The following is a 21,748-nucleotide window of genomic DNA, read 5'->3' as shown; positions in this document are numbered from 1 at the left end:
AGGACCTGTCCCCATTCGCTTGAAGCGGGTCTTGTGTCTCCTCCTGTTTTGTTGGCTCCAGTAGATTCGTCTGTGCATATGTTACTTTTCCATGACGACTGGTTTCTGCCCTTTGCTGCACCTCCATGTGCGTCTCGTCGACTGACACCCGTCCCCCAGGGCTGCTACTGTCCCCCGCCTGCCGGGGCGATTCCTCGATAGCTGGCCTCCGTTTGCGGGGAGTTTCACGAACTCGCCCCCTGGGTGTCGCGCGCTGGCATGTGGCGCACGCTGCACAATAGCGCCGCACGTCTTTGTATAACGACGGCCAATAAAAATCATCCAGTATCCGTTGGCGTGTCCTGTGGGCCCCGAGATGTCTACCCGTCGGTGAGTCGTGTGCCATTTTGAGAACATCAGCCCTTAGCGGAACTGGCACGACGACCTGCTTGTGTACAACTCCGTTGCCTCCGGTGTACTTGCGCCAAAGAAGACCTCCCTCGTGTTGAAAGGACACGACCCCTGTGCCTCGCTGCACGGGCGGCCGCCTTTGATGAGCACGGTTCTAATGTGCCGCAAACTTTCGTCTGTGCTTTGCAGCATGCTTAACTCATGGGCATGAATTTCCAGCTTTTGTAGTGGAGCCTTTTCAGTTTCTGCGCTTCTCATCTGCATGCAGGTTTTCACCCGCGCGCACGTCGCCGCGTGCTCTTCGTATACCGGCACCTGTATCTCTTTTCCTTCCTTCGTCCGCATGGTATTCCCTATAAGCACTCCTTCAATGAGATCGGGAAAAACGGCCGCCTCTACCTCGCCAGAGTAGTACGGAGACTCCAGCCGGACGTATGCAAGAGGTACCCACTGCGTGTCCGTGGATGCATAGCGCACCCTCTGTTTCCTGTGCGTGAGATCTTTCGGGTCGACTAGGTCACGCCTGACACAAAGTAGGTCGGCGCCCGTGTCCCGCACTGCAGAAACCTCGTGACTATTGAGGGTCACCTGCGTGCGGAAGTCACAATAAGCGGAACGCCTACACCTTCTGTCCAGCAATGTTCTACCCCGCATCTCCACCAATTGTCGCGTTCCACCCACAGCCTCGCCAGAAGCACGCGCACAGCCGCTCACACAGCCGGCCAGACACGCACAGACACTCGGCCGGAGGCAGTCTACGACTTACCTCTCGAAACCCGTGCACGGCACAAACCACGACAAAGACGGGAACAACGATACAAACACGCAGTTTAATGACAAGTATAAACACGCATACACATACACCCACACACACCCACAGAAAAACGGATCAAAAAAAAAAAAAAATATAATACCCCCACGAGCACTCGTCAAATAAATATAAAAAAACAACAACAGGGGACTGCCTCCCCGCAAAGAAGTTACAATTAAAATACACACACACACAGCAGAGAACATACAAAGAGCACTGCGACACAGCGCAGGCAAGTGTCCGCTCAGTGTTCGTAGAACAGCGGAACCACCCCCCTCTTCCTCTGGACCAGCTGTCCGGCTGACCCCACGGCTCTCGTCCCGGTAGACCTTGGTCACGGAGACTCCGCTTGTCGACCTCCACCCTAGGCGCTCCCTCCCGATGGCTGGGCCGCACACAGGCACAGCAGGGTCGCGCTCACGCGCTGACGAGGTGATGAAGGCGCAGGGTCGACACAATAGCGGACAGTCCCACAAAAGCGGACGATGACACAGATGATGATCACAAAACGTCCAGCGAGATCACAATTATGTTGAACATGTAGCATACGTGGAAAACGGAGAACGTAATACATGTAGAAGTAAACAAACGCAAGCCTGTAGAGAAACAACAATTCATCCAGTCAATCATACGGCACTCCAACATATCTCAGTTTATAAAAACACCCTTATACACATACACAACTATGACCAACCTGGTCATGAAACCGCTTGCTCTCATACAAATACATAATTTTATCGTTAGACAAGCGGCCCCTAACTCATAAATTCATACAAAAAAAACAAAAACAAAAAAAAACAAAAAACAAACAAAACAAAAAACGGGTGCGTGCCACACGCGACGCGACCCGGCCATTACAAATTCTAACCTAGAACTAAAGGCTCTAAGAAACTAGAAAAGAGTGGAACTCAGAGAAATAGACTCCGCTCACCCAAAACGGCTTGTGCTAATGCCCCGACGGTCAGCTGCCCTCCACAACCGGAATGGCAGAAACTCTCCCGTGGAATCCGACACCTTCCATCCGAAGCTCGTTTGGGTAAAACGGCGCAGCCTACACTGCCACATTGGCCCGCCTCCCGCCGTCCTTTCTGACACAAACGCTCTACTCTCCTCCGAGCCCAGGTCAGAACTGCCACGAGGGACGCTGCTCTCTGGGGGTCACTTCCTGTCGCCCAGGGGCTGTGACCAATCGTCAGCGCCCACGACACCCAGCCCATGCCAAGGCGCGTGAACGCTTTTCACGCCAAAACCTTGGACAGGGAAGGGAGGGGCCCGACCAGTGCACCCCCAGAGCTCCCACCGGCAGCACACAGCACTCAAGCCGACGTCACGTGTCGTAGCAAGAGCGTGACGTAGGACACGGCTACGGTCAGAGGGAGAAGGCCTTGACCTTTCCCCTGCACACCGTACAAAAAATAGCCGCCAACCGTCGTCTGCTGTGAGCTGCCTTACTGAACAGGAGCGTCCCCAGGCGCTGACAGAAGGGCCGAAATCGTGACACGCGACACTAAGTGGTCAGCCGCCTGATCTCCTTCTGACCGTCGATCTTCACAAGGAAAGCAACATTAGTCAAGGAAATTGGTCGCTGATTCTTCGAAATGAAATTGGTTCTGCTACAACGACACTGATGATCACTTATGATCTAGGTAATCACACTTGCTATTTATAATCCAGTTAAAATGAATGCTTACTCTTAGTAAAAAATAAATATGAATGTTTACGACAAAATGTGCGGACAAGAATACAACTTTATTTATCCACATAGGCAACTCAAAATAATGCTCGTACTAGATGATCAAAAATAGTAAGAGTGAAAACTCACATGCCAACACATGATCAGAAATACAGAGGATGTGGGATGCCTTCCTGAGGATTTGCTGGCGATCAAAGGCGGCCAAATATAAAAGATAATTTTTATGAACGCCATGATGTTTATGGATTTACTGACATTCACAAATACCTTTGGCGACTGTCTTTAACGCATGTGATTGTGGAATGTGTCCCTAAGATGTCTGGTAATACGTACATGGCTACAAAAACACATAATACTTAATTACATATGTATTTACTAGGAACTGTTAATATTATGGGATTAGATGCCCGTACGTCGTGAATACGTCGTCACGTCCTTGTTCGCCGTCGTATCCACTTGTATGACTCGTTACGTGTTTGCGGACTGCAGTCGGTTCTTCTCGTCCACGTCCGTGTCACGTAAGGAACGGTTGACTCCTGGGATACCGGTTAATATCCGTATTGACTTTAAAAAGGAAAGTTTCTTCAAGTATCTTCACAGCGGGAAACGGATCGTCGAAAACAGGTAAACAAAAACAGAACAAACTATCATAAAAAGGTAAGGACTCAGATGTTTTGGACAGGATATGAGAACAGTTGACTTACAACATTACACATAGGCATAAAACTGTAAAAAATGTTAATAACATGTTGATACATCCACACACCATTATAGAGGGTGGGCCACTTAAAAGTATCCCGTCTAGACCGACATATTCTAGGAGGTGGGCTACCACACCCCATATTATCAGACGGGGAGATATGGGTGGGAACTCCAGCTTTTATAAGCTATGAAGGTCTACAGTCAAGTCCCTTTACCCTGACCATTATGTTAAAAACAACAGAACTGAACTAGAAAATAAAATGTAGAGTAAGAAGAGAGGTGCGCCAAGTGCATGCAAGCTAGTCGCGTGTTTGAACGCTCAGTCACAATGTCTCATTATCTCAAAGCCTAGATTGCTGTCTTTCTCCAAGACTAGATAACCTAAGCTGTCAGAGCCGGAAAGATGAGATGTGCTCGGGTCTTCAGCTGTTTCCTGTGATGCTGATAATTTCTTTCCTTTAGTTATCACGCCCCTGCTCTGTAGAGACTTCCAATTTCATCTCCGCCTAGCTATAAGAGAAGCGCTTGTTTTCTTGAAGCCTGGCTGTGAGTAGTGTAAGCTAGGGAGGTTAAATGGTAAAAAAAGAGTCAATCTGTAGTGCTTTAGTTGATTCTGAGATGAAAATATAGCAAGTGCACTCTGTAACTACAGGAGTGAAACGGCAAAATAAATGACATAAAGTGATGAAGCGCGGGAAGGGTTAATGGAGAGAGAGAGAGAGACAGACAGAGAGACACTAAGAAAAGCAGCGGCTAGACAAGAAATTCAGCAATTCCATATATTAACTTCACTGCAGTATACACTGTAAACAAAAAGACAAACCCACCCTATGTGAATGATTCAAGATGCAACTAAAACATTTCTTTGCTAATGTCGATGCTTAGAAACTCAAAAACACAAGAAACGTGGTATCAAAATATATGTAAATATGGAAAAGTTTTGTATGTTGAATTAAAAGTTGATGTTGCTGGTCGAGTCCGTGATTATCTCCCTTTGACCACACAGTTTTGAAAGTTATCTGTATTGTTTAGTGCTCACATTCCTTTGCTTAAGCTGATCTTGTTCAGACAAGTTGTCTAACATATCACTTTAACTAAAACCATCCTCTAGGGCTCTGTGGAAGGAGTTCATAGCCAAGGTAAACAGAGGAAGAAGTGGATGGCGGACATGAAGGATGGTCCTCCATGAATGACCTGCAAACACCTCCCACGACCGTCGCTGGTGTCTCTTGCGAGTCAACTGGCATTCAAGCTTATCTGGTGATCAGGTAGCACCAGTCAAGGTATGGATGATGATGATGATGATGATGATGATGATGATGATGATGATGATAATGATAAGAAGGAGGAGTTATCTACACACAGTTATAATACACAGGAACGGGACACTATTTGAAGGAAAATATAACAACACATAACAGGACACCCTGGATTAATTAGCTCAATGACATAAGAAAGATGCAGAGCTAAAAGAATATCTCTGTTCTTATAAGCCTTTAATCGTAATAGACAAAACATATTCAAAAGTATGCAGATCTGTCAAAGAAGTGGTAAGTAAGGTGTGTGTGTGTGTTGTGAAGGTTGTGAAAAAAAAAAAAGTCTTAAAGTGAGTAATACTTAACTAATTGTTTTTTGCATTTCTTATTTTTTTAATAAACTTAAGCTTTTTATAACACTACCCATGGCTTTATATTGGATTTGATAGCATCTGAGCATAGGCAAAAGTACTTGCTTTACAATAATAATAATAGAAAACCAGAAAAAAGGATAATAATGAAAATAAAATGTTGATATAAATGTTTAATAGGCTGTTTTATAATCTCTAACAAGACCTATAAAATTTCAATTGACTTTTTCTTACATAATCATAATTTTTAAGTTGACTTTGAGAGGACACAGGCATAAAGTGTCTGTACTGTGGGAGGAAAAAAAAACAATCGTTGCACTAAAAAGTCGCAATCTCCACCACCCACGCACTCCCCCCCCCCCCCCCACAAAAAAACAAAAACAAAAACAAAAAGAAAACAAATTGACAGACGTTTCTTTGGTCTGAAGCCGATGCCGTGATGGGAAACAATGCTTGTCAAATTAGTAGAAAATATGAACTGTTTGGTCCTTCGTACACACTCAGTGACACAAAAGCTACCTGGGTGACTAACATTTATAAGTCATAATATAAGTCAACTCCTTTCTTGAGGAAAAGATTGAAAACAGATAATAAATATAATTTGTAGATAGCTGGCTGTCATTTTCTCACTCCTCTTGAGAGCAAGTAGTAGTCATGGCAAAGTGTGAGATGGTAAAACCTCTTTACATAGATGTTAGCTTGGTGATACACTTGGTGTTTCATAAGTGTCAAGTCTCGCTACATACCATCTATACATGTACTCAAGAAAACAGATAATGACCACAATGGGAAACACAGACAGACTGCGGTTAGAGACTATACAAGGAAACTGAAAGTTCAGAGGTCGCTTATACGAGTGTCGGAATCCTGTGATTATATTCCTGTTAAAATTTTGTGGACACTGGTGTACAGCGGCTGGACCCATCATGTACTTCATCATGAACGTGTCTACCAAAGTTGGCACTCTGTGTTTGATACTTCTCACACTGATGAAAGAAGTTTTTCTCTTGGAATGTAAGGAGTGAATACGACAACCTAGTCTTCTTTAAAGATTAATTTCGCAAGTTTAAATACTGAATGTGTTAACGATCATTAGTTAATGTCTTTAATTTCTACAGAAATATTCCACAGATGTTCAAAGCAAAGCCTGTATATAGGAACATATAAGCTTACAAATTATTTATTTAATATGATATAACTATGTGAAATGATTGAAAATCCTAACAGGAAGGATGATTATCTTACTCTCATTTTTAAATTGGTTCGAATTTTTCGTGACCTTCTTCCCAGACATGAGTTCTCCATTCCATACAGTTACCATCTTTCTTTTGAAATTAGTATAAGAATGCAAAAACTATACTTCCTTAAAGTTACACCACGAAAATATTTACTTGTGTATTTGATGTCTTGATTCGAAAGAGTTCCACTGTTACTGGAGTAGTTAGAAGGAAATATTGTTAGTCTACAGACCACAGACACTTGCCACATTATGGTTGCAAGTGCTAGACATGCATGGCTGCACTTTGTGAACACAAAACAATCAAGATCAGTGGAGGTCAACTTCATTTTAGTCATTAGTCATTTACTCATCTTGATTGAAATCTCTTTCTGTTACTAATGTTTTAAAACTTTTATTTGAGTTTTAGAAACTAGCGCTTTATGGAAATTTTTCCCCATGATCGATCTGATCAGAAGACATCGAAGAACATTAACTAGACTAGTGTGACACTGTGAACGTTTTGATATATTTCGTTTCGTGGATGATATTCTTTTCATGTCTTGTCCTGCTCATGAATAAACCCAAATTTTTCAGGTGGGTTTTCTAACTTTAGTGAAAGCCTGAGTAAAGAAGAAAATAGTTCTATCAATATCAACTACACCATCAACGTTACAATTCCTGATGCTACGGACATGTTTTACGCTCATTATACGGTTTGTGAAGGAAACTCTTTGAGTACTGCATGTAGATTTGCTCTATACAAAGACTTTAGCAGAGTGGACTTGAGTAATAAGAAAGAAGTCACCTGCTCCTGGGAACAACGACTGGCGAGCAGCTCTGTGGTGGCTTTAGACATCTACATTACTCAGGTCGTCACCAGGTCACTGAGTGCGATGATAGTCTCCACTGGCAGAAGTGGGATACCCAAACCTACCCGACTGATACGTGTTGAGGTGTTGTGTAAGTATGAACTTATTTACCGCATTTCGTTCTAAACACTAATGACTTCTTAGAAGTAAAGAAACTTTAAGATGTTAAAATTGTTATGTTTAGGACAGAAATGTCATACTGCTGAACAATTCAAGCAAACCTTGTTATTTTATGCATGAAAACAAGCAAAGGCAGCTGGAAAGCCTGTCTTTTCTATAAGTAACTGTATTTATATGTATTTGTTTCCAAAGACCCACCAGAAGTAACAAGTCTAACCGTTGGTGGAGAAGACTTTACAAGTCCTTACTTCATTAACGAGGGCCAGAAGGTCGACATTTTCTGCTCCTTCGATAAAGGGAACCCTCCCGCTACTTTCAAGCTTCTTGATAAACATGGACACGAGTTGAAATCTGGTAGTGATGGATTTCTTAATTATTCACTCTCTGCCCAATGTGAAGACGACCGACCGACAGTCAGGTGTGAAGGAAGCGGCTCGAAGCAGAACAGATCCGTCACGTTCTTCGTGAGGTGTAGGTATTCAAACTTGTTGTAGTCATGTCGTTTGTCTCCCACTTACTCTAAAGGTTTGTTTTACTTGCATGGATACTAGGGGTATAAGAAACAGTTTATGTGCAAACTGATGAAGAAATAGAATTACTCCACTGAATCTCACCTATGCTTTTGTGTTCATGCATTTGTGTGTACACTTATGTGTGTGTGTGAGAGAGAGAGAGATACACAGAGATGAGCCAACCTCAAGCTAAACTACCCAAATAATCTTTATGCCTTTTGGAACTTTTGCAGGTCCTCCTCAGTTTGTCGAAAACTCCATAAATATTGTCAATCTACAAACCTTTCAAGTCCTAACATTTCATGTCAAAGCTCACACAACAACACTCACTGCCTGCCTCTTGACACCAGTGACTCTAGACAACAATGTCACGAGGGGAGTAAGCTGCATCCTAAGTGGTCACCCTCCTGATCTGCTTCTGACCGTCCATCTTCACAAGGAAACCAACATTAGTGAAGGAAATTGGTCGCTGATTCTTCGAAATGAAATAGGTTCTGCAACAACGACACTGATGATCACTTATTATCCAGGTAAGCACACTTGCTATTTACAATCCAGTTAAAATCAATGCTTACTGTGAGTAAAAAAACAAATACGAATGTTTACTACACAATGTGCGGACAAGAATACAACTTTATTTCTCTACATAAGCAATTTAAAAATAGTGCTTGTACTAGATTATCAGAAAAAGTAAGAGTGAAAACTCACAGGCCTACACATGGTCGGAAATATAGAGGATTCGCAATGCCTTCCTGAAGATTTGCTGATGACCAAAGGCTGCCAAGTCCCTCTGCCTGCTTCCGGTGTTGTTGGAACAGATATTAAGAAGGGAGACCAGACTGTTCTTGTTCCCTAGGGAGAGGTTGTGGAACCAAGAGATGAAAGAAAAACTGATGAGACTTTCAATGAAGAACTGATGGACGCGAGTGAGGATGACAGAGCTGACAGAGAAAGATCTGAGTTTCCGTAGAAGGCATAGGCGTTGTTGGCTCTTATGGAGGATCATGTCAGTGTTGATGTTCCATTGAAGCTTGTTATCAAAGATATTATTTAGATATTTGTAAGGGTCGACTACCTCGATGGAATCATCATGGATAGTAATGTCAAAGATAATTTCGCTATTTTGCTTAGCCTTTAAGATATTTAAGACAAGGAAGTGTTTACCACACACTGTACAAAGTCCACAAGAGCTCCGCTGTGAACATGTTCACAAAGATTTAAAAGGGACAGCAAGCCAGAGTCATCAGCAAATTTTAACAGAAGGCTCCTATCTTTAGTGCTTCTACCAAAGCTATTATATAATATGAACATTAGTGGAGACAAGCAGCATCTTTTGCTCCCTGTGCAACAGAAAACGAAATCACGAAGTTGTATAACAAAATATTATAAAATATTACACACTGCCACCCTACACACATGTACTTCCTCTCAGTCTCGCACCGCAACGTTTGTGTCTGTCACAGGATATGAGAACTACTCGAGACTGGATGTAGTTAATAATTTCAATTTAGCGTTAATACTAATTACAGTTCCGACTGTCATTATTTAATTAAGATGGCACATACCGATATTCTTTAATACCTTAACCTTCTTAACTTTACATCTACTACGCTCTTAAATGAAAAGATACATAACATCGACGACAGGCCCGTTCTTAGCCCCCGCTGGGCCCGAGGCAAAGGGCATGTGCGGGGCCCTCACGCCACGATCACACGGTTTTAGTTGGGATCTCAATAAGGTGACCAGACGTTTCGGGGGCGAAAGCGGGACACGTGCCGATGATGGTGTCGTCACCGACAAAGAACGCCGAGTCAGCGTACGGTATTCCGATTTTTAAAGACAACCGGGACATTTGATGGACTTGCCAGAAAGCCAGAAAGCGGGACATTGGGCGTCCTGCCCGACGAGCACGCGGGACTCGAGGTCAAAAGCGGGACGTCTGGTCACCTTAATCTAAAGTCAATTTTTTCCTCAGGGATATCTCGTCTTTTATCATTGACAGCACGCTGCATACACATTACAACATAAGCCTACGATTAATTTATTTGTAATGTTCGTCAATAGGTTACAACGAAGGGAACCCTACAGTCTGCAGTCGTATATATAGTTGAGGTTGAGTTGATGGGTTTGCATCCGCCATTAAGTAACACACAACACACACACCGACACACGTACATGCGAAAGACATTCAGATTTAGTAACCAAATAACATAGCAACACGTAAACATACGGCATAATATGTAAGTTTTCAACACTAAAGGGCCAACATATAGTGCCTGTGTCTGGACTCTAGATTGTGGGTGTCAAGAAAAGAAGCAGTTTAATAATAAAAAAAAACTTAGACAAACTAAGTTAACATTTGTGCCATAACACATCTATAAACTTTAGGTCCTTCTCATCGTGAAACAAATATACATTACACGAAGCTCATGCTTAGGCTAAAAGCGAAAGAAGGTCGGAGACTGAAAGGAAAGATAATGACCTGCCGGCCGATGTGTTATTACATCGTCGGTAGTCGTCCGGACGGTCCGGTGGTCGTCCGATTGTCCCTCTCTTTAGTTGCAGTAGTCGGAGACTCGGAGTCCAGTGGCATTAACTTTCCTACCCTACAATCCACCCAGCATGCCGACACCTTCTCTAGCTCAGTTAGACTAACGTAGTAGTTATTTCTTTCTTTTTTTTTTTTTTTTTTTTTGGTGGTGGAGAAACGGGAAAAGAAAGTTTCAGTAACTAGGAAATAAAGCACTCGACCTCTCGCTTACAGGCTGCAAAGCCAGGGGTGGGGCCCAATCCGCTCAATTCACAGACTGGCCACACCTCAGTAACATACCTTATACCTACCTCTTCACTCAGTTCCAACTTGCCCCCTCCCCCACCCCCCTAGTGGCACATAAATCCAGCAATAGCTCAATGCACGAACGTTCATGCGCCATAAATCCTCGGTGTCCAGCAGCCTTCTGTCTCCAAGCGCGTCCAGCGAGAATGTGATACGGCTGACTACACTTCCATATGCTAGTTACATATCAATCAAAAGCGCGGGGCCCCTTGAAGCGCGGGGCCCTAGGCAGATGCCTCGTCCGCCTGCCCCTAAGCACGGCCCTGATCGACGACGATGACGATGACGATGATGAAAAAAGATTACAACAATGATGACGAACATTTTGACGACTGCAGAGCCAAGATAATTTTTATGACCGCCATGATGTTTATGCATTTACTGACATTCACAAATGCTTTTCGCGACTGTTTTTAACGCAGGTAATTGTCGGATATTTCCCTAAGATGTCTGGTGATGCATACATGGCTACCAATAAACATGATAATTATTTTACATATGTATTTATTGGAATTGTAAATATTATGGGATTAGATGCCCGTACTTCGTGAATACGTCGTCACGTCCTTGTTCGCCGTCGTAGCCACTTGTATGACTCGTTACATGTTTGCGGACTGCAGTCGGTTTTTCTCGTCCACGTCCGTGTTACGTAAGGAACGGTTGACTCCTCGGATACCGGTAAATATCCGTACTGACTTTAAAAAGGAAAGTTTCTTCAATTATCTTCACAGCGGGAAACGGATCGTTGAAAACAGATGAACAAAAACAGAACAATCATAAAAAGGTAAGGATTCAGATGTTTTTGACAGGATATGAGAACAGTTGACGAACAACATTATACATAGGTATAAAACTGTAAAAAATGTTAATAACATGTTGATACATCCACACATCATTATAGAGGGTGGGCCACTTAAAAGTATCCCGTCTAGACCGACATGTTCTAGGAGGTGGGCTACCCCACCCGATATTATCAGACCGGGAGATATGGGAGGGAAATCCAGCTTTTATAAACTATGAAGCTCTACTGTCAAGTCCCTTTACCCTGACCATTATGTTAAAAACAACAGAACTGAACTAGAAAATAAAATGTAGAGTAAGAAGAGAAGTGCGCCAAGTGCATGCAAGCAAGTCGGGTGTTTGAATGCTCAATCACAATGTCTTTCTCTCAAAGACTAGATGGTAGCTAAGCTGTCAGACCCGGTAAGACGAGATGTGCTCGGGACTTCAGCTGTTTCCTGTGATGCTGATAATTTCGTTTCCTCTCGTTATCACGCCCTTCTCTGTATAAATCTCTCATTTCATCTCCATGTAAAGAAGCGCTTGTTTTCTGGAAGCCTGGCTGTGAGTGATGTAAGCTAGGGAGGTTGAATTGTCAGAAAAGAGTCAATGTGTAGGGCTTTAGTTGATTCTGAGATGAAAATATAGCAAATGCACTCTGTAGCTACAGGAGTAAGATGGGGAAATAAACGACATAAAGTGATCGGGCACAGGAAGGGAAAAGGACAGACAGACAGACAGACAGACAGACAGACAGACAGACAGACAGACAGACAGACAGACAGACAGACAGACAGACAGACAGACAGACAGACAAGCAATAAATTGACAAATTCACTAATTCCATATATTAAGCTTCACTTCAATATACAATTAAAAAAAAAGACAAACCCACCCTGCTTAAATGATGGAAGATGCAACTAAAATACCTTTTGAACCTTTTGGCTAATGTTGATGCTTAGAAATTAAAAAACACAACAAACGTGGTACAAACGTGAACCACCTGACTCGTGCCGTGCCTCATTTAGACAACACAAGCCGTTTCCTCCGCCACCCGGATTATTGCCGGGTATACACTTTAACGACAAGAACGCTGAGCGTTTCAGATAAGGTCTTAAAGGTAAGCATACTTTTACATTACACATAATACTTTAAAAAAACCAAGGTTGTCACTGTTCTCAAGAATATTTGAAAGATTAAATCAAGCACGTACAAATATTGACTTACAGGTTTGAAATCACAAAACTTTCTTTTCTTTTTTCATCAGCTCCTGCACGCATTATACATTTCTGTATTGATAGATGCATATTGTGGTTAATATTGCAATGTGTCAAACTCTCTTTATTTATATATGTTTATGTATGCAGTGTTAGCGGGCGTGTTTGTTGCGCATGTGTACATTTGTATAAATATGGATAATAAGACAATAATTAGAAAGATGGGGAATGTCAACAATATTGTAGCATGTCGTGTTTGTTACGGATGTACGTCTACTAAAACCATTCTGTCCTCACAACAATGCTTTCGTACATATAGTGATTCTTGTGAGCAAGCGCCACAACCCACAGTTCTTGTTACAGCGCAAAGACTGACAGAGTTATTTCCCTTTAGGGAGTCGAAGTGAGAACATTTTCTGTGGGAGAAAAGCCTACTTATTATAGCTGCAAACATATAGTTTCTGTAATGTTGTTTGCAATATGTCTTGGAGAATCTAAAAGAATCAGAACTGGTAATGAAGCTTGGAAAAATAATGAAAATGCTCAAAATTATTAGATTAAGAAAAGCCCATTACTATAAAGAAATTGTATCCATGAATAAAAGGGAAACTCATTGCATCAGCATTTGGGAGAATATGTATTTAAACTATAGGTTTTATAGATAGCAAACCAAAACAGAGAATAACTGACGAAGACAAGAAAGAAAGAGGGGACGCCATCTTTTTCTTTTCCAAAATTTTGTAATATTATTTTCCAATTATTGGCTTGAAAAAAATGAAGGTACATACACTTCGTACCTGGCTAATTTATTTTCCTATACTCAAGAAAACAGCTAATGACAATAATGGGAAATACAGATCAGACTGCGGTTATTTTGAAAGAGACTATACAAGGAAACTGAAAGTTCAGAGGTCGCTTATACGGGTGTCGGAATCCTGTGATCATCTTCCTGTTAAAATTTTGTGGACACTGGTGTATAGAGGCTGGCTCCCATCATGTACTTCATCATGAACATGTCTACCAAAGTTGGTTCCCTGTGTTTGATACTTCTCACACTGACAAAAGGAGTTTTTCTCTTGACATGTAAGTAGTGAATACAACAGCCTAGTCTTCTTTAAAGATCAAGTTTAAATACTAAATATGTTAATGATCATTAGTTAATGTCTTTAATTTCTACAGAAATATTCCACAGATGTTGAAAGCAAAGCCTGTATATAGGAACATATAAGCTTACAAATTATTTATTTAATATGATATAAATATGGGAAATGATTGAAAATCCTAACAGGAAGGATGATTATGTTACGAGTTTCGAATTTTTCGAAACCTTCTTCCAAGACATGAGCTCTCCGTTCCATACAGTTACATTCTTTCTTTCGAAATTAGTATAAGAATGCAAAAACTATACTTACTAAAAGACACACAACGAAAATATTTTCTTGTGTATTTTCTGTCTTGTGTGGAATGAGTTCCACTGTTACTGGAGTAGTTAGAAGGAAATATTGTTAGTCTACAGACCACAGACACTTACATTAGGGTTGTAAGAGCTAGACATGCATGGCTGCACTCTGGGAACACAAAGCTTCGAGATCAGTGGAGGTCAACTTCATTTTAGTCATTAGTCATTTAGTCATCTTGATTGAAATCTCTTTCTGTTACTAATGTTTTAAAACTTTTATTTGAGTTTTAGAAACTAGCGCTTTATGGAAATTGTTTCCCATGATCGATCTGATCTGAAGACATCGAAGAACATTAGCTAGACTAGTGTGACACTGTACACTTCTTGATATATTTTGTCTCGTGGATGACATTCTTCTCATGTCTTGACCTACTCATGAATAAACCCTTATTTTTCAGGTGGGTTTTCTAGCTTTACTGAAAGCCTGATTAAAGAAGTAAATAGTTCTATCAATATCAACTACACCATTAATGTTACGACAAGTCCTGATGTTACAGACACCTTTAACGCTGATTATGATGTTTGTGAAGGAAACGCTTTGAGAACTACATGTAGATTTGTTTATGACAAAGACTTTAACACCGAGTTTAAGACGGACTTGAGTGGGATGACAGGAGTCACCTGCTACTGGGAACAACGACACGTGAGCAGCTCTATGGTGGCTTTAGACATCTACATCTCTCAGGTCGTCACCAGGTCACTGAGTGCGATGATCCTCTTGACTGGCAGAGGTGGGCTACCCAAACCTACCCGACTGATACGTGTTGAGGTGTTGTGTAAGTATGGACTTATTGACCGCTATTTTTTTTAAACACTAATGACTTTTTAGAAGTAAAGAAACGTTAAGATGTTAAAATTGTTATGTTTAGGACAGAAATGTTACACTGCTAAACGATTCACGCAAACCTTGTTATTATATATATGAAAACAAGCAAAGGCAGATGGAAGAACTCTCTTTTCGATATGTTACTTCATTTATGTGTGTGTGTGGTTCCACAGACCCACCAAAGGTCACAAGTCTTACCGTAGGTGGAGAAGACTTTACAAGTCCTTACTTCATTAACGAGGGCCAAAAAGTCAACATTTACTGCTTCTTCGATAAAGGAAACCCTCCCGCTACTTTCAAGCTTCTTGATAAACATGGACACGAGTTAAAATCTGTTGATAGTGATGAAACATACCTCAATCATTCCCTCACTGCCCAGTGTGAAGACTACTGGCCGATAGTCAGGTGTGAAGGAAGCGGCTCGAAGCAGAACAGATCCGTCCCGTTCTTCGTCAGGTGTAGGCATTCAAATTTACTGTTGTCATGTCGTTTGTCTCCAACTAACTATAAGGGTTTGTTTTACTTGCATGGATCCAAGGGGTATAAAAGCTAGATTATGTGCAAACTGGTGAAGAAACAGAATTACTTCACTGAATCTCATCTATGCTTTTGTGTTCATGCATTTGTGTGTACACTTACGTGTGTGTGTGAGATGCGCTATGTCTGTCTCTGCCCTCATCCAAACGATGTGTAACATGAAGTGTTACTTCAGCATACTAAGTAGTACTTATCCAAAAGGTTATTTGAATAATAACCTTTATGCGTTTTTTAATTTCGCAGGTCCTCCTCAGTTTGTCGAAAACTCCATAAAAATTGTTAATCTACAAACATTTCAAGTCCTAACACAGCGGTTCTCAACCTGTGGGTCGCGACCCCCTGGGGGGTCGCGACGTGCCTACAAGGGGGTCGCGAAGGTGGTCATTTTTTTAAAAAAGTTTCTTATACTGGTATTAGTGGAATTAGTTTACATTGTGTAACCGAGTGGTGCGGGGGCTCAAACTCCAAATCTCTTCTTCCTATTCAAGTACACTGTCTCGGCATGCAGTGACTTCTCACTTCCAAAACTCAAAACACAATCTCCCTCTCAACAATTAAGCCTCCAATCTCCCTCCTCTCGCCTTTTGCCCTCTTTCTCCCCCAATCTCTCATCGCTGACTCCCCTATATTACACCACCATATTACAAACAACTGACAAGATGAATGCTTTCGTCCGAAAAATTTCGTTGTGGACGCAAAAGATACGCCAAGAAAATATTTTTGATATGTTTCCGTGCTTGTGTAAGTGCAAGGCTGACAACTTGAATCTTGATCAGGTGAAGAATGTAATTATTGCCCATCTAAACGGACTGCAAGAAAGGTTTCAGCATTATTTCGCTGAAATTGATGTGACTAAATACGATTGGATTCGTAATCCATTTCTGGCTGATCCTAGCACAAGCGGGTTGTCCACGCAAGAAGAAGAGCAGCTCATCGACCTTTCGAGTGACCAATCCCTGAAAATGGTCTTCCAAACAACACCAGTGCCATAATTCTGGATTAGCATCAACGGTGAATATCCTCTCCTTTCTGAGAAAGCAATGAAAGTTCTGCTGCCATTTTCAACTTCTTATATGTGTGAGCAAGGATTTTCAGCATTGGCAGCACTGAAGTCGAAATACAGAAATCGTGTGGACGCAGAGGCTGAGCTGCGAATAGCAGTGGGTACGAACATCGCACACAGGTTCGCTTCTCTATGCAACAGCAAGCAGGCTCAACCTTCTCATTAATCAAAGAGAGTGTCCAATAAAATAATATTTATTAGCTTTAGTAAAATTTCATTAACAGTTATACTTCTTGCAGATACGAACTTTGCTCTTCCGTTGTTGAATTGCATTGATTTCCTCGACGCGGCGTTCGAGGTTAGCTAAAGCTGCCACCCCCCCCCCCCCCGCTCTTCCACCGACCTAGCCGGCTAAGGGGGGTCGCGGACGTACCGGTGTTCGTCAGGGGGGTCGCCACATGTAAAAGGTTGAGAACCGCTGTCCTAACATTTCGTGTCAAAGCTCACACAACAACACTCACTGCCTGCCTCTTAACACCAGAGGCTTTAGACAACAATGTCACGAGGGGAGTAAGCTGCATCCTAAGTGGCCACCCACCTGATCTCCTTCTGACCGTCCATCTTCACAAGGAAAGCAACATTAGTCAAGGAAATTGGTCGCTGATTCTTCGAAATGATGTAGGTTCTGCTACAACGACACTGATAATCACTTATTATCCAGGTAAGCACACTTGCTATTTACAATTCAGTTTAGATCAATGCTTACTTTTAGTAAAAAAAACTAATACGAATGTTTACTACACCATGTGCGTAAAAGAATACAACTTTATTTATTCACATAAGCAACTCAAAATAATGCTCGTACTAGAAGATCAAAAATAGTAAGTGTGAGAGCTCACATGCCAGCACATAATCAGAAATACAGAGGATGCGGGAGGCATTCCTGAAAATTTGCTGATGACCAAAGGAGGGGAAATCCCTCTGCCTGGTTCTAGTGATCTTGAAAGATATTAAGAAGGGAGACAAGACTGTTCCTGTTCCCGAGGGAGAGGCCGTGGAACCAAGAGATGAAAGAGAAAGGAATGAGACTTTCAATGAAGTGCTGACAGAACCGAGTGAGGATGACAGAGCTGACAGAGCTGATAAAGATCTGAGTTTCCATACGAAGTACAGACGTTGTTGGTTCTTACTGAGGATCATCTCAGTGTTGAAGTCCCATTGAAGATTGTTATCAAAGATAGTACCTAGATATTCGTAAGAGTCGACTACCTCAATAGCATCATCATGGATAGTACTGTCAAAGAGGATTTCGCTATTTTCCTCAGTCTTTAAGATATTCAAGACAAGGACGCGTTTAGCACACATTGTACAAAGTCCACAAGAGCTCCACTGTGAACATGTTCACAAAGATTTAAAAGGGACAGCAAGCCATAGTCATCAGCAAATTTTAACAGAAGGCTCCTATCCGTAGTGTTTCTACCAAAGCTAGTATATAATATGAACATTAGTGGAGACAAGCAGCAGCCTTTGCTCTCTGTGCAACAGAAAACGAAATCACTAAGTTGTATAACAAAATATAAGAAAATATTGCACACTGCCACCCTACACGCATGTACTTCCTGTCAGTCTCGCATAGCAACGTTTGTGTCTGTCAAAGGACACGAGAACTACTCGAGACTGGATGTAGTTAATAATTTCAATTTAGAGTTAATACTATTTACAGTTCCGACTGTCATTATTTAATTAAGATGGCACATACCGATATTCTTTCATACCTTAACCTTCTTAACTTTACATCTACTACGCTCTTAACGAAAAGATACACAACACCGACGACGATGACGATGATGATGATGAAAAAAAAAACCAAAAAACAATGATGACGAACATTTTGACGACTGCAGAGCCAAGATAATTTTTATGACCGCCATGATGTTTATGCATTTACTGACATTCAAAAATGCTTTTCGCGACTGTTTTTAACGCAGGTAATTGTGGTATGTTTCCCTAAGATGTCTGGTGATGCATACATGGCTACCAATAAACATGATACTTATTTTATATGTGTATTTATTGGGAACTGTAAATATTATGGGATTAGATGCCTGTACGTCGTGAATACGTCGTCACATCCTTGTTCGCCGTCGTATCCACTTGTCTGACTCGTTACGTGTTTGCGGACTGCAGTCGGTTTTTCTCGTCAACGTCCGTGTCACGTAAGTGACGGTTGACTCCTTGGATACCGGTAAATATCCGTATTGCGTGTAAATAGGAAAGTTTCTTCAATTATCTTCACAGCGGGAAACGGATCGTTGAAAACAGATAAACAAAAACAGAACAATCATAAAAAGTAAGGACACAGATGTTTTTCACAGGATATGAGAGCAGTTGACGAACAACATTATACATAGGTATAAAAATGTAAAAAAATGTTAATAACATGTTGATACATCCACACACCATTATAGAGGGTGGGCCACTTAAAAGTATCCCGTCTAGACCGACATGTTCTAGGAGGTGGGCTACCCCACCCGATATTATCAGACGGGGAGATATGGGAGGGAAATCCAGCTTTTATAAACTATGAAGCTCCACAGTCCCTTTACCCTGACCATTATGTTAAAAACAACAGAACTGAACTAGAAAATAAAATGTAGAATAAGAAGAGAAGTGCGCCAAGTGCACGCAAGCTAGTAATGTGTTTGAATGCTCAATCACAATGTCTGTCTTTCTCAAAGACTAGATATCTAAGCTGTCAGACCCGGTAAGACGAGATGTGCTCGGGACTTCAGCTGTTTCCTGTGATGCTGACAAATTTGTATCCTCTCCTTATCACCCCCCTGCTCTGTATAAACCTCTCATTTCATCTCCATGTAAAGAAGCGCTTGTTTTCTTGAAGCCTGACTGTGAGTGATGTAAGCTAGGGAGGTTGAATGGTAAGAAAAGAGTCAATCTGTAGTGTTTTAGTTGATTCTGAGATGAAAATATAGCAAATGCACTCTGTAACTACAGGAGTAAGATGGGGAAATAAACGACATAAAGTGATGGAGCACAGGAAGGGAAAAGGAAGGACAGACAGACAGACAGACAGACAGACAGACAGACAGACAGACAGACAGACAGACAGACAGACAGACAGACAGACAGACAGACAGACAGACAGACAGACAGACAGACAGACAGACAGACAGACAGACAGACAGACAGACAGACAGACAGACAGACAGACAGACAGACAGACAGAAAAGCAACAAATCGACAAATTCAGTAATTCCATATATTAAGCTTCACTGCAATATACAATGTAAAAAAAAAAGACAAACCCACCCTGCTTAAATGATGGAAGATGCAACTAAAATACTTTTTGAACCTTTTGGCTAATGTTGATGCTTAGAAATTAAAAAACACAACAAACGTGAACCACCTGACTCGTGCCGTGCCTCATTTAGACAACACAAGCCGTTTCCTCCGCCACCAGGATTATTGCCGGGTATACACTTTAACGACAAGAACGCTGAGCGTTTCAGATAAGGTCTTAAAGGTAAGCATACTTTTACATTACACATAATACTTTAAAAAAACCAAGGTTGCCACTGTTCTCAAAAATATTTGAAAGATTAAATCAAGCACGTACAAATATTGACTTACAGGTTTGAAATCACAAAACTTTCTTTTCTTATTTCATCAGTTCCTGCACGCATTATACATTTCTGTATTGATAGATGCATATTGTGGTTAATATTGCAATGTGTCAAACTCTCTTTATTTATATATGTTTATGTATGCAGTGTTAGCGGGCGTGTTTGTTGCGCATGTACATTCGTATAAATATGAATAAGAACACAATAATTAGAAAGATGGGGAATGTCAACAAAGTTGTAGCATGTCGCGTTTGTTCCGGATGTGCGTCTACTAAAACCATTCTGTCCTCACAACAATGCTTTCGTACATGTAGTTATTCTTGTGAGCAAGCGTCACAACCCACAGTTCTTGTTACAGCGCAAAGACTGACAGAGTTATTTCCCTCAAGTGAGTCGAAGTGAGAACATTTTCTGTGGGAGAAAAGCCTACTTATTATAGCTGCAAACATATAGTTTCTGTAATGTTGTGTGCAATAAGTCTTGAAGAATCTAAAAGAATCAGAACTGGTAATGAAGCTTGGAAAAATAATGAAAATGCTCAAAATTATTGCATTAAGAAAAGCCCATTACTATAAAGAAATTGTATCCATGAATAAAAGGGAAACTGATTGCATCAGCATTTGGGAGAATATGTATTTAAGCTATAGGTTTCATGGATAGTAAACCATCAGAGAATACCTAACAAAGAAAAGAAAGAAAGAGGAGATGCCATCTCTTTCTTTTCCAATATTTTGTAATAATATTTTCCAATTAGTGTCTTGAAAAAAATGTATATACACTTCGTACCTGGCTAATTTATTTTCCTATACTCAAGAAAAAGAGCCAATGACCACAATGGGAAATACAGACAGACTGCGGTTATTTTGAAAGAGACTATACAAGGAAACTGAAAGTTCAGAGGTCGCTTATACGGGTGTCGGAATCCTGTGATTATATTCCTGTTAAAATTTTGTGGACACTGGTGTACAGCGGCTGGCTCCCATCATGTACTTCATCAGGAACACGTCTACCAAAGTTGGTTCCCTGTGTTTGATACTTCTCACACTGACGAAAGGAGTTTTTCTCTTGACATGTAAGGAGTGAATAACAACCTAGTCTTCTTTAAAGATTAATTTTTTTCAAGTTTAAATACTAACTGTATTAACAGTCATTAGTTAATTTCTTTAATTTTTACAGATGTATTCAACAAATTTTAAACACAAAGCCTGCACATAGGAACATATAAAATTATATGAACATACGAAATGATTGAAAAACCTAACACGAACGATGACTATCTTACTGTTGAATTTTTCGTGACTTACTTCCCAGACATGAGATCTCCGTTTCATACAATAACCATCTTTCTTTCGAAATTAGTACAGAATACAAAAACTATACTTTCTAAAAATATTTACTTGTGTATTTCGTGTCTTGTTTCGAATGAGTTCCACTGTTACTCACCGGAGTAGTTAGAAGGTAATATTGTTAGTCTACACACCACAGACACATTAGGGTTGTAAGTGC

General features: G+C 41.1%; 2 protein-coding genes across 8 annotated transcripts in view; both read left to right on the top strand.

Moving 5' to 3' along the window:
- The first annotated feature begins 2,477 nt into the window (after positions 1–2,477).
- LOC112569676 lies at positions 2,478–9,583 on the top strand. 4 transcript variants are annotated; one of them, XR_003100504.1, is made up of 5 exons: positions 2,478–3,518; positions 4,708–4,879; positions 7,037–7,402; positions 7,624–7,902; positions 8,177–9,583. XR_003100504.1 is itself a non-coding variant. In XM_025247557.1 (5 exons), the coding sequence occupies exons 3-5, from the start codon at positions 7,135–7,137 to the stop codon at positions 8,503–8,505; spliced, it is 876 nt and encodes a 291-aa protein (XP_025103342.1). In that variant the 5' UTR covers positions 2,478–2,847; positions 4,708–4,879; positions 7,037–7,134; the 3' UTR covers positions 8,506–9,583. The 4 variants fall into 4 exon arrangements, 2 of the variants coding, with proteins under 2 accessions (XP_025103342.1, XP_025103341.1); XR_003100503.1 differs by having other exon boundaries at positions 2,478–3,551; XM_025247557.1 differs by having other exon boundaries at positions 2,478–2,847.
- A 3,250-nt stretch (positions 9,584–12,833) lies between these two features.
- LOC112569667 overlaps positions 12,834–21,748 on the top strand; it is a 140,872-nt gene continuing 131,957 nt past the window's right edge. For 3 of the 4 annotated variants that reach the window (XR_003100500.1, XR_003100501.1, XR_003100499.1), the window contains exons 1-5: positions 12,834–13,859; positions 14,634–15,011; positions 15,235–15,519; positions 15,842–15,897; positions 17,082–21,314. Coding sequence is in view for 1 of the 4 variants with exons in the window: in XM_025247538.1 (XP_025103323.1) it covers positions 21,227–21,314 (88 nt within the window). In the remaining 3 variants the exon portion in view is untranslated. Of the gene's footprint in view, positions 13,860–14,633; positions 15,012–15,234; positions 15,520–15,841; positions 15,898–17,081; positions 21,315–21,748 lie in introns of those variants that run through there. The other variant, XM_025247538.1, reaches the window with a different exon arrangement.

The sequence above is a fragment of the Pomacea canaliculata genome, linkage group LG7, assembly GCF_003073045.1.
Source record: "Pomacea canaliculata isolate SZHN2017 linkage group LG7, ASM307304v1, whole genome shotgun sequence".
NCBI classification, from domain to species: Eukaryota; Metazoa; Mollusca; class Gastropoda; order Architaenioglossa; family Ampullariidae; genus Pomacea; species Pomacea canaliculata.
The sequence above is the reverse complement of the archived record's forward strand: the minus strand, read 5'-3'. Positions and strand labels throughout refer to the sequence as shown.